At 43.3% G+C, this 12,322-nt stretch overlaps 2 protein-coding genes across 2 annotated transcripts; both read right to left on the bottom strand.

Annotated features, from left to right (window-relative positions):
* Positions 1-271: 271 nt before the first annotated feature.
* Positions 272-4,023, bottom strand: LSM2 (LSM2 homolog, U6 small nuclear RNA and mRNA degradation associated). The gene is made up of 5 exons (XM_020974299.2): positions 3,735-4,023; positions 2,369-2,436; positions 1,077-1,107; positions 875-934; positions 272-777 (listed from the first exon to the last, which is right to left on the bottom strand). Exons 1-5 carry the CDS (start codon positions 3,735-3,737, stop codon positions 652-654), a joined length of 288 nt encoding a protein of 95 aa, XP_020829958.1. The 5' UTR covers positions 3,738-4,023; the 3' UTR covers positions 272-651.
* Positions 4,024-9,637: 5,614 nt separating this feature from the next.
* On the bottom strand, positions 9,638-12,181 carry LOC110199300 (heat shock 70 kDa protein 1-like). Its single transcript, XM_020974073.2, has one exon. It carries the CDS (start codon positions 11,903-11,905, stop codon positions 9,977-9,979), a length of 1,929 nt encoding a protein of 642 aa, XP_020829732.1. The 5' UTR covers positions 11,906-12,181; the 3' UTR covers positions 9,638-9,976.
* Positions 12,182-12,322: the final 141 nt, after the last annotated feature.

The following is a 12,322-nucleotide window of genomic DNA, read 5'->3' as shown; positions in this document are numbered from 1 at the left end:
GCAAGTCACTTAACCTCTCTAGGCCTCAGTTTCCTCATCTGTTAAAATAAGCAGGGTTGAAGCTGATTGGCCTCTGTAGTCCCTCTTTCAGCTCTTGATTTAAATAAGTTAACTACTATTCACCTGAAACCAAGTAGGCAAAGAAAACAGATTTTTAAAAATAGCAGGGATGGCCTGGAAAATATTCTCACTCTTTTTTTTGACTACCTCTTTCCCCAGAAAGTGTAATTTTGATACCCTCAACCCCATCTTGAAAAAGACAGAAAACAACTCCAAGGCTCAAACTTTATTCCCGATGCGGGACAGGTTCTTTTTACTCCCCAATTTGAGATACATCTCTTTCCCGGGGAGACAGTCCCATTACTTTCCACCTACTTTTCACTTTTCCCACAAGGAGAAAGAAAACAAGGAGTTTGGGAAAAGGACAAGATGAATGCTTTGTGCAACCCCTCCCCCCTCCCCTATCCATCCTTCCTGTCACTACAAGGGTAATTTTAACCCTGCACTATCACTTTTAGAAATCATTCTGTTATTCCCCCGGCCCTTCCAAAACAAAACAAAACCAAAAAACCCCTTCACTTTAAAATCAAGATCCTGAGCTGAGGGACTGGGGGGGGGGGGTAAATGTCACACAGGCAGGGCGAACAGTCACTACTGTTTCTGCTGCATAGCCTCCTTCCGAGCCGCATCCTGTAGTAGCTGGGTGTCAACTTCATCTGCTGGCAGCTGCACATATCTGACTACAGAGCCCCGGATAAAACAGTTCTTCACAGAAAGCTAGATGGAATGACAAGAAGGGGGCCAACTTTCACTGAGAAGCCTCTTTCCCAGGCCCTGCTGCAGCCTCTCCCCTTATTCATCCTCTCCAACTCACCATGTGAGGATATTTTTCTGGGTCTGTAACACTGATATCTGTTAGTTTGATGTTGAGATACTGGATAAGGGAAAGAGACACACACCATTAATCCTGAAATCAGGACCCAAGTACCTAGCTTCACCTTCCAGCTCCTCCCTTCCATCCCTCACGTTCATATTTCCCTCAAGCAACCTGATGTGAGAGGCCCCTTCTTTCTCACCTGATCCACAGAGTGCAGGGTCCCACAGATGCTGTGAAGGGAGAGGGAGGACTGGATTAGTTAGAACCAAAGTCAGCACAGGCAAAGCAAGATCCTTCCTACTGCTACCACCTTCCATCCCATTTCATAAATTAATACAAATACCATGCCAGACTGTGTTTTCTTTTTCGACTGGTAAAGCAAGAAAGCTACAGACGTTGTTTACTTCAATTTTAAGGAAGCTTTCCACAAAATCTCTCCTGCTATTCTTGTGAAGAAGATCCAGTAGGCCAAAATGGCGAGACTGTAGAATTCTTGGAAATGGATAATATGTAGGAAGACTAGAGAGGTAGGAAAGGGCCACGTAGTAGAGAACTTCAGATGCCAAAGAAAGAATTTTATACACGATTCTGGAGGGAATAGAAAGCCACTGAAGAGAGGCAGGGGTACCACAGAATTACATGATTAGACCTATATTTCAGAAATATAATTTTTGGTAGCTGTGTGAAGGATGGATTGGAGTGGGGAATGACTTGAGAAAGTCAGTAAGAAGACCAAAATTCACAATGTGTAGGAAGAATGGAGAGGTAGGAGGGGGTTGGGTGTAAAGAATTTTAAATATCAAACAAAGGACTTTATATAGGATCCTGGAATTAACAAGAAGCCTCTGGAGTTTGGGGAAGGAGGGGGTTTGACATGGTCAGACCTATACTTTAAGAAAATCACCATGGTAGTTGTATTGTAGTGAGAAGACTTGAGACAGAAAGGTTAATTAGAAAGCTACTGAAATAGTTCAGGCAAGAGGTGATTAGGGCCTAATCAAGTTCAATCTTTGCCAGTTAGACCTGACTGGCTGTCTTCTGAAAACACTGTGCTCATTGGCTCTCTGCTCATGGTGTTTCACCTGGAATCCCTTCTCCATTCCTATCTCAATTCTACTATCTCCATGCCTATCCAAATTCTACTCATCTCTCAAGGTCCAAATCCCCAGGATACTGGGGACTCATCATCTCTACTGACCTCTCTCTTCCCTGAATTCCTTCATATACTATATCATCTAGTACCTGGTAATATATTGTTTGGTACTGTTCTTGAATTTCTCCCTTTTGCAAGACTTATATCCCCATCTAGACTGTAAAGCTTAAAAGCAGAGATTATGTCATGTACTCTTGTATCATGCACCCTGTGCCTACTGTAGAACATAATTATACAATATTAATTAAGAAGCCTCTTTTATCAAAAGAACTCTGTAGAAATCAGTTGCCTTCTTCAGTTCTGCAGGAAGACTCCTCATTTGCTCCTGTGCACATTACCTCAAGTCATTCTTGAGTTCCACGACCACATCCTTTCCCACAAGTGACTTGAAGAAGGAGTAGAAGAGCTGAGGGAAGGGGAAAGAAGTCATGAAAGGGGGCAGAGGCACACTGACAACCCATTTTCCATTCCCTTTATTGGTGGATTCTTTCCAGAACCTCTATCTGGGGGAAGAGCCCATATCAGCCATCTCTCACTTTCTGGACCACAATGCTGTCTGTCCTCCCCTATCCTCACCCCTTCAGTTCCTCTTTTACGTGTAGTGTTCCATGATTAGAATGTAAGCTTTTTGCTTATATTTTTATCCCTGATTAGCACAGTGCCTGGCACATAGTAAACACTTAATACATGCTTGTTGAATGACTGACTTAGCTGGGATCCAGCCCAATTGTGTAGTGATGTAGAAAGAACCCTAGACATAAGAATCAGGAGACTGGGTTTTAATCTCAGCAGCACCAGTTACTAGCTGTGTTACATCTTGGTCAAATCAACCCCAATTATCACACCTGTAAAATAATACTCTCTAAGGTCAGTTCCAGCTGCAGAATTCTATGTTCTGTGGTTCTAACAGGTCCTTCCCAGTACATATCCTTTGTCCTCTCTCCACACCGCCCCCCCAATCAGGAATATTACTCTCCCCTTAAGACTCAAGGACCACTACCATTTAAAAGCAATAATGGCCTGGAGATCTCTCAATTACCCATTACACAGAGTGTCCCAAAAGTCTCATAGGTATTTTGGACTGAAACTTTTGGGACATCCTGTACTATTACCTGTGGAGGGAGAGAAGTATCTAAAGCTTCCGGGATGAGTTAGTTATATGGCCCACCTGGATAGAGCTCAGGATTTGGAGTCAGGAAGGCCTGAGTTCAAATCTTCCCGAGCTGTGTGACCATCAAGTCACTTATGAGTGACATGAGTCTGTGCCTCATTTTCCTCATCTGTAAAATGGGGATAATGAAGGCACCCACCAAATTAGTTTACACAGGTAAAGCGCTATCTCTACACACGTTTGCTATTATTTCAATACCAACGTTTCATGTAATAAAGCACGAGGCAGAGGACCTCGTATTTGGAGACAACAGAGAGCTTGGTAAGGGGAGGAGGGGTTAAGCCTTTAATTTTAAGCGATGCAAAAACTGAGGCCCGGAGAGGGGGGAGGCGCCCGAAGTTCGCGGTAAGGGTTGGGGCTCGAACCCTCGGCTCTCCCCACTGCCCGACCCCGCACCCCACCTAGTTCTCTCCAGCGGGGAGCAGGCGTGGGGCGGGAGGTGGGGCGGCGCTCCTCCCTCCCCCGCGTCCCCTAACCGAGTCAACGGTCTCCGCGGGAAGCGGTCCCCCCGTCTATGACGTCACAGCCCTTACCATGGTCCTCGCGCCGCGCCTCGGGTCCGGGAGAGGAGGTGGGGCGGCTTAGCTGGGGTTGTGGGGAGGTGTGGGCCGCGTGAGCCGATCGTTGCCACCCGAGTCCGAGCCCGAGCCCAGGGCTCGCGCGCGCGGACGCGGGGTGAGGGCGAGTGCGCACGCGCGGCAGGGAGCGGAAGGCGCGAGAACGGGCGAGAACGGACGAGCAGGTTAGGAAGAGGCAGCGGACTCAGCTCCCAGAGCTGCAGGCTGAGGGAAGGGTAAAAGTCCGGAACCTGAAGGATCGAGACGCTGACGCGGGGCGGAGCTTATATCCTCTTACCCAGTTCCACAGTCTCACTGCGCAGGCGTTGTTTTGGACTAAGGGCCTGGGGACTGAGTCAATTTGGTTAATGAAACATACCCAAGTGTTGTGCTGTTCTTTGCAGATAGAAAGATGAGAGGAAATTGCCATATACAGGTGGTGTGGGAAGAAAATCATTTGCTAAGAACATTCACTCAACATTTATGTGCATAATGTATGTAAGACATGATGAATCTAAAGATAGATTTCTCATTTAATTTTCACAAGCCTGTGAGATATGTAGTGCAAGTATTAACCACACTTTATAGATGAGAAAACAGAAACTAGACAGTTTTTGTCTTGTACGAGCTCAGACTGCTTAGTAATGGCAGAGCTAGGATTCTAAAACATTCTGGGATCTTTCCACCACAACTGGGTGACCTGTCTATAATAGTTCACGTTTAAAAAATAATAATCTCCAAAGTTATATGTTGGAGCTTCTTCTCACTCCATACTATTTACCCTTTTGATCACAGCAGCTCCTGAGGAGTCAATTATCATCTCTATGCTGATGATTCCTAGATTTACTTATCCAGCCCTAACCTCTCTCTTGATCTCCAGTTTCTCATCTCCACTGTCTATTGGATACCTCAAAATAAATGTCTGTTTTTTAAAATTATATCCTTTTTTTTAAACGTCACCATAATTTCCCCCTAGTATACCTTCCTCTCTTCCTTTTAGAGAGCTATTGCATATAATAAATATTTTTTTCTTTCTTAATGGTACTTTTTTCCAATTACATGTAAAGATAGTTTTCAACATTAATTTTTATAAGATTTTGAGTTCCAAATTTTTCTCCCTCCTTCCTGTCTCTCTCCGTTCCCCAAGAAAGCCAGCAATCTGATATAGGTTATACATGTACAACCATGTTAAACGTATTTCCTCATTAGTCATGTTGTGAAAGAAGAATCAGAACAAAAGGGGAAAACCATGAGAAAGAAAAAACAAAAAAACAAAGTGAAAATAATATGCTTCAATCTGCATTCAGACTTTATAGTAATTTCTCTGGATATGGTTTGCATTTTCCATCATGAGTCTTTTGGAATTGTCTTGGATCATTGTATTGCTGAGAAGAGCTAAGTCTATCATAGTTTATCATTGTACAATGTTGCTGTTACTGTGTATAATGTTCTCCTGGTTCTGCTCACTTCACTCAGTATCAGTTCATGTAAATCTTTCCAGATTTTTCTGAAATCTGCCTGCTCATTATTTCTTGTAGCAAAAATAGTATTCCATTACATCCATATACCAAAACTTGTTCAGCCTTTCCTCAATTGATGGGCATCCACTCAATTTTCGGTTCTTTACCACCACAAAAATTCTTTGCTGCTTTATATATTTTTATACATGTGGGTCCTTTTCCCTTTTTTATGATCTCTTTGGGATACAGACCTAGTAGTGGTATTGCTAGATCAAAGGGTATACACAGTTTGATTGTTCTTTGGGCATAGTTCCAAATTGCTCTCCAGAATGGTTGGATCAGTTCATAACTCCACCAACAATGCATTAGTGTTCCAACTTTTCTACATCTTTTCCAACATTTATCATTTTCCTTTTCTATCATATTAGCCAATCTGATAGGTGTGAGGTGGTACCTCAGAGTTGTTTTAATTTGTATTTCTCTAATCAATAGTGATTTAGAGCATTTTTTCATGTGACTTCAATTTCTCCCTCAGAAAACTGCCTATTCGTGTCCTTTGACCATTTATCAATTGGGGAATGACTTGTATTCTTATAAATTTGACTCAGTTCTCTATATATTCAAGAAATGAGGCTCTTATCAGAAACACTGGCTGTAAAAAAATTGTTTCCCAGCTTTCTACTTTCCTTCTAACTTTGGTTCTATTGATTTTGTTTGTGCAAAACCTTTTTTATTTAATGTAATCCAAATTATCTATTTTGCATTTTGTAATGTCCCCTATCTCTTGTTTGGTCATATATTCTTCCCTTCTCCATAGATCTGGTAAACTATTCCTTGCTCTCCTAATTTGCTTATGGTATCATCCTTTATGTCTAAATCATGTACCCATTTCAACCTTATCTTGGTATAGGATGTGAGATGTTGGTCTATGCCTAGTTTCTGCCATACTAACACATAGTATTTTTTTAAAGATAAAAAGAAAAAGAGTGAAAACTCAGTATAATTGATTAATACATCAAAAAAGTCTGAAAAGATACACTTGTAGACTTCCCACCTCTTCACAAAAGTGGGGTAGGAGTGTCTTCTCATATCTTTTCTTTCAAGCCATACTTTTTCTTTGTAATTTTGAAATGTTTACTTTTTTGTGGTTGTTCATAGTTCACATTTATATGAATTTCAGAGTTTACAAAGCCCTTTCTGTTGAAGGGTCTGAATCTCTCCCCTATCCATCTGCTATGATGAATAGCACACTAAGGTTCAGGAAAAGCACATGGAATTGACTTTGTGGGACAACTGGGATGTCTGTGTGAATCCTATAGGAGAAAAACATATGCTAACTTTTGAATTATAGTGAAGAGGTTTTTGTACTAGTATTCTCTCTTCATTAGTCCCCACCCAACATGACCCTGTGTTAAAACCTTTAAAGTAGCCACCAATTCTTCCTTCTCCAGCCCCCACATGTCATAACCAGTGTGCTGGGGCAGGTTTTTTTGGACTGTTCTATGCGTGGTTGGCTCCCCTTACTCTTTGCCTTCTCAAAAATTCATGTGTCACAGACAGGACCATGTATGTACAGTAAGACACATTTAGAGAAGTGTTATCCATGTCACATATTTTTAGTCAAACATATTAATATGTTGATATTCATCTGATTAGTGGGAGTCATGCTTTTTGTTTTTTGCATGTACAGTAATAAAGATAGATTGAACTGAACTGTTTTCAGCCTCACCTTTCCCTACTTGTGACCAACTGCCAGTGGTTCTCTATAGAAATTCCTCTCTTCGAATAAATGATATACTCTTCACAGGTCTACAAACTGGTTTGCCTTAATCTCAATGAGCAGTTTTGAGTCTGTCAGGAACTTGTGGGCCCACAGCTTCTCCTCCAATAGAGACCAAGTTGAAAAGCATAATCTTCTACTACTAGTACCCCAATTGCTAAGGTTCTCTCTCTCCAAACTTCCTTGTATTTAACTTGTTTGCACATATCTGTGTTTATCAACTCTGGTTTTGCTGTGTGTATTTCTATATAGACTTGCCTTGCCCATTAAAATATATGCTGTTAGAAGTAGGAACAAGATATTCATTTTCACACATAGTAGGTGATCAATACTTGATCAACCCTCCCCCAAATTGTATGCTGAAGCCTCTTTTCACTCTATGTATTTTGGTTGTCAGCCTCTTTGTGCAACTCTGCCTCACTAAATTCATAGTCATCATCTTGTGATGAAATTAGTCCTCCTCAAAAACAAAGGACAAATAACATTACCCTGGTGATCATATCAGCTCCTATGGATTTAATTATCCTTTCCATACTTATGATTCCTAGATCTATTTATCCAGCCCTAACCTCTCTCCTGACCTCCAGTTTCTCATCTCCACCTCCAATCTCATCTCAAAATAGATGTCCAGTAGACATCTTAAACTCGAAATCATGTCCAAAACGGAATTCATTATCTTCTTTCCCCTGCCCCTAAGCCTTCCCCTCTTCCTAATTCTGTTTTACTGATGAGAGCACCATCATCTTCCCAGTTAGCCAGACTCACAACCTAGGTATCTTCCTTGATTCCTCATTCTCTGACCCTCCAGATCCAATTTGTTGACAAGTCGTGTCAATTTTATCTTTATAACCTCACTTGTATATTCCCCCTTCTCCTTTTACATTGCCACCATTCTAGGCCAGATCCTTTTCACCTCATACCTGGATTATTACAATAGTTTGCTGGATGGTCTCCCTGCCTTGTCCCCCTACACCAGTATATCCTCCATTCATTTGTTAAATTGTTCTGAATAACACGCCTGACCATGTTATGCCACCACCCCAGCCCCATTCAAGAAACTTCAGTGGCTCCCTATCACTTCCAGGATCAAATATAAAATCTTCTATTTGACTCTCAAAGTCCTTCATTACCTGCCCCCCCCCATTTTTCCAATCTTCTTACACCTTATCTCCACTTACTCTTCAATCTAATAACACTGGCCTCTTTGCTCTTCCTTGAACAAGAGAATCCCTATTGCTAGTATGCCTGGAATGCTCTCCTTCATCCTCCCTTCTTGGCTTCCTTTGAGTCCCAGCTAAAATCCCACCTTATGCAAGAAGCTTTGGCTCCCTTAATGCTAGTGCCTCCCTTCTGAGATTATATCAGATTTATCCTGTACACAGTTGTTTGTATGTTGTCTCCCCCATTAAACTATGAGCTAGTAGAGAGCAGTGTCTGGGTTTCTGTTTTTGCTATGCCTTTATTAGTATCCCCATTATTTAGCACTGTACTGGGTCCATATTGGGTGCTTAATAAATGCTATTGCCACTGGACATGGAGCAAACTAAGATGGAGGGAGCATATTCCAGTCATTGAGTATACTTTATTTGAATGCTTGGAGGTAGAAGATGGTATGTCAAGTTTAGGGAACAAGTTAGTAATCCAATTTTGCTATAACAGAGTATATGAACAGGAATAATGTGAAATAAGGCTGGGAAGCTAGAATGCAGTCAGCTTGCAGGGAATCTTAAATGAAGCAGTTTGTATTTTATCCTCAAGGCAATAGGGAGTCACTAAAGGTTTCTGAGAAGGGGGAGTGTAACAACCGGATTTTTGCTTATTTTTAAAAAAATTATTGTAAGACATAAGGGACTGAAAACAAGACTATATAACAATAGAGGTGAGAGGTGATAGGGCCCTGAACTAAGGTTGTTGTAACTATTTGAGAGTACAGAAGTATGAGAATGTGAGATCCAGAAACAGAATGGACATGACTTGGTAACAATTGGATATAGGGAATAAGGAAAAGTGAAGAATCTAGAATGACTACAAAGTTTCAATCTGGGTGACTACAAGTATTATAAGGCAGTTCAACTGAAACAGGAAAGTTTGGAGGACATTTGGGTTGGGGAGTGTTGGTAAGGGAAGAATTCTTTTTTGAACACACTGAATATGAGAGATGCTGGTGGCATATTTGTATATATACATTCCACAGGGAATGGGCAGACTGGAGTTCTAGCAAGAGATCTGGGCTGGGTTTACAGATTTTGGAATTATCAGTTTAGAAATAAGTAAATTCACAGAAGCAGATGAAATCTCCAAGATAGTAAAAGGAAGCCTCGGACAGTCTTGGGAAACTTTGGTTAGAGAGCATAAAATGGATGATAATCCAGCAAAGGAGACAGAAGAAATGGTCAGAGAGGAGAAACAGGAGAGTGCAATATTTAGAAGGAAATAGTCAATAACAAGCATTAGAAACTGCAGGGAGATCAAGGAGGATGAAAACTAAAAAAAAAAAATTGGATTTAAATCTTGGCTTCATTAGCCCTGTGACCTTGCCTAACCACTCTCAGCAATCAGGCACACAACATACATTCATAGCAATCTCTCTCATGATAATCAGGTACCCCACTCAGAGTCCCAAAATATCACACACCATATTCTTTAAGCATGAATTTATTGAGTAATAAACAACTCAACCTCCCTGGATGGAAAAGAAAATCCAGGACTAGATTAAAAATAAACAGAAATTTAAATTTACCTAACTAGTCCAACAAGGGCCTTGATATTCTAAGAGTACTATTCCAATGTCCAAAAACAGGATTGTGAAATGTGGAAATGGAAAAGTAATCATCAAAATCCTTCTAGGATGGTCAAGGGGAATTGAGATACAAGTATAGTTAATTCAGAAAGCACAACTGGTACTGGGGAAGGGGGCAAGAGGCAAGATGTGGGCTAGGGGCTTCTCAGGGTTCTCTAATCCCACATGGAGGAGGCTATTAATCTACTTCCTCAATAGTGGGGCCAGAAGGGGGTCCTTTTGGAGGAACATACCCACAAGTGCCCCCCATGCCTCCTCCACATCCCTCGTAGAGCTTGGTGATGATAGGGTTACACACCTGCTCCAATTCTTTCCTCTTATGCTCATACTCATCCTTCTCAGCTAGCTGATTGGACTCCAGCCAGGAAAGGACCTCTTGGCATTTATCTAGCACTTTTTTCTTGTCCTCTTCACTGATCTTTCCCTTCAAGCTTTCCTCACTCACTGCATTCTTCATGTTGAAGGCATAAGATTCCAGAGCATTCTTGGCAGAAACTTTCTCCCTTTGGGCCTCATCTTCAGCTTTATACTTCTCTGCCTCTTGTACCATTCTTTCCACTTCTTCCTTGCTCAGGCGCCCTTTATCATTAGTGATGGTGATCTTGTTGGCTTTGCCTGTGCTCTTATCCACAGCTGTGACATTCAGAATTCCATTAGCATCAATGTCAAAGGTCACCTCAATCTGGGGGACACCACGGGGAGCAGGAGGGATGCCACTCAGGTCAAAACGACCCAGGAGGTTGTTGTCCTTGGTCATGGCCCGTTCTCCCTCATATACCTGGATCAGGACACCTGGCTGGTTGTCAGAATAGGTGGTGAAGATCTGGGTCTGCTTGGTGGGGATGGTGGAGTTGCGTTTGATCAGTGCTGTCATCACACCTCCTGCTGTCTCCAGCCCCAAGGAAAGTGGTGCCACATCCAGCAGCAACAGGTCCTGCACTTTCTCTGATTTGTCACCCATCAGAATGGCTGCCTGCACTGCTGCTCCATAGGCCACAGCCTCATCAGGGTTGATACTCTTGTTCAGGTCTCTGCCATTGAAGAAATCTTGCAGCAGTTTCTGCACCTTGGGGATTCGAGTAGAGCCACCCACAAGGACAATGTCATGGATCTGAGCCTTGTCCATCTTGGCATCTCGCAGGGCTTTCTCTACAGGCTCCAGGGTGCCCCGGAACAGATCTGCGCACAGTTCTTCAAATCTAGCACGGGTAATGGATGTATAGAAGTCAATGCCTTCAAATAAGGAGTCAATCTCAAGATTGGCTTGGGTGCTGGAAGACAGGGTTCTCTTAGCTCTCTCACAGGCTGTTCGAAGTCTTCTCACAGCACGCTTGTTCTGGCTGGTATCTTTCTTATGTTTTCGCTTGAATTCCTCAACAAAATGGTTCACCATTCGGTTGTCAAAGTCCTCCCCACCCAGGTGGGTGTCTCCAGCAGTGGCTTTCACCTCAAAAATCCCATCATCAATGGTGAGAATGGAGACATCAAAAGTGCCCCCACCCAAGTCAAAGATCAGGACATGTCTCTCACCTTTACCAGACCGGTCCAGGCCATAAGCAATGGCAGCTGCTGTAGGCTCATTGATGATTCTCAGCACATTGAGGCCAGCAATCACCCCAGCATCCTTGGTGGCCTGGCGTTGAGAGTCATTAAAATAGGCTGGGACAGTGATGACAGCATTGGTGACTGAGTAGCCCAAATAAGCCTCAGCAGTCTCCTTCATCTTGGTCAGCACCATGGAGGAGATCTCTTCAGGGTAGAAGGCCTTGTTCTCACCTTTGTAGGACACCTGAACTTTAGGTTTGCCCCCATCATTTATCACCTGGAAGGGCCAGTGCTTCATGTCGGATTGCACCACTGAATCTCCAAATTTGCGGCCAATCAGACGTTTGGCATCAAAGACTGTGTTCTGGGGATTCAAAGCCACCTGGTTTTTGGCTGCATCCCCAATGAGTCTCTCTGTGTCTGTGAAGGCCACATAGCTGGGAGTGGTGCGGTTGCCCTGGTCATTAGCAATGATCTCTACCTTGCCATGCTGGAACACCCCCACACAGGAGTAGGTGGTGCCCAGGTCGATGCCAATGGCGGTACTTTTGGCAGATGACATGACTCCTTCCCACAAGCTCTGGGAAGGCTGAAGGATGGGTCCCTGTCAGGGTGACTACTGGGCACGGTCAGAAACAGGTCCTCTCAGGGTGGGGGTTGGGAGATGTCTTCCTTTCTCTGAGTAACACCTAGGGAGGGTTGGCCTCTCTGAAAGCCTATCCCCCTGCCTCCAATCCCCCCAGTTTTCTTCAGAACCAGCATCCCCTTCAGCAGTCTCAGTTCACTTTTCTTTGGGGAGAAGGGAGGAGCGCAAAGCTGGGGCCAAAGGTCTACGGGGGTCACCTCAAGAGAGCCTCGCTCCACCCCTCATGAACATCCGGCCCCCTTTCCTAAGCTCTCCCCCCCCCCGCCCCTTCTAGTTTCAACCAATTACGGCCCTGAGATGTTCGAGAAGAGTCCTTGTCCCTGGCACCCCGGC

This window comes from Phascolarctos cinereus, unplaced genomic scaffold (assembly GCF_003287225.1).
Source record: "Phascolarctos cinereus isolate Bilbo 61053 unplaced genomic scaffold, phaCin_HiC Scaffold_5;HRSCAF=322, whole genome shotgun sequence".
In the NCBI taxonomy this organism is placed as follows: Eukaryota; Metazoa; Chordata; class Mammalia; order Diprotodontia; family Phascolarctidae; genus Phascolarctos; species Phascolarctos cinereus.
Note: the sequence above shows the minus strand (reverse complement) of the source record. Positions and strands in the feature narration are given on the sequence as shown.

What these genes read in the sequence shown, in the direction of transcription:
- LSM2 (XM_020974299.2), bottom strand. An exon ending in GAACTCAAGAATGACTTGAG is followed by an intron (nt 1,108 to 2,368) that starts GTAATGTGCACA and finishes CTCCCTTCACAG; the next exon opens with CATCTGTGGGACCCTGCACT. An exon ending in CCCTGCACTCTGTGGATCAG is followed by an intron (nt 935 to 1,076) that starts GTGAGAAAGAAG and finishes TCCCTTATCCAG; the next exon opens with TATCTCAACATCAAACTAAC.
- LOC110199300 (XM_020974073.2), bottom strand. Translation starts at nt 11,905, where the DNA reads ATGTCATCTGCCAAAAGTACCGCCATTGGCATCGACCTGGGCACCACC.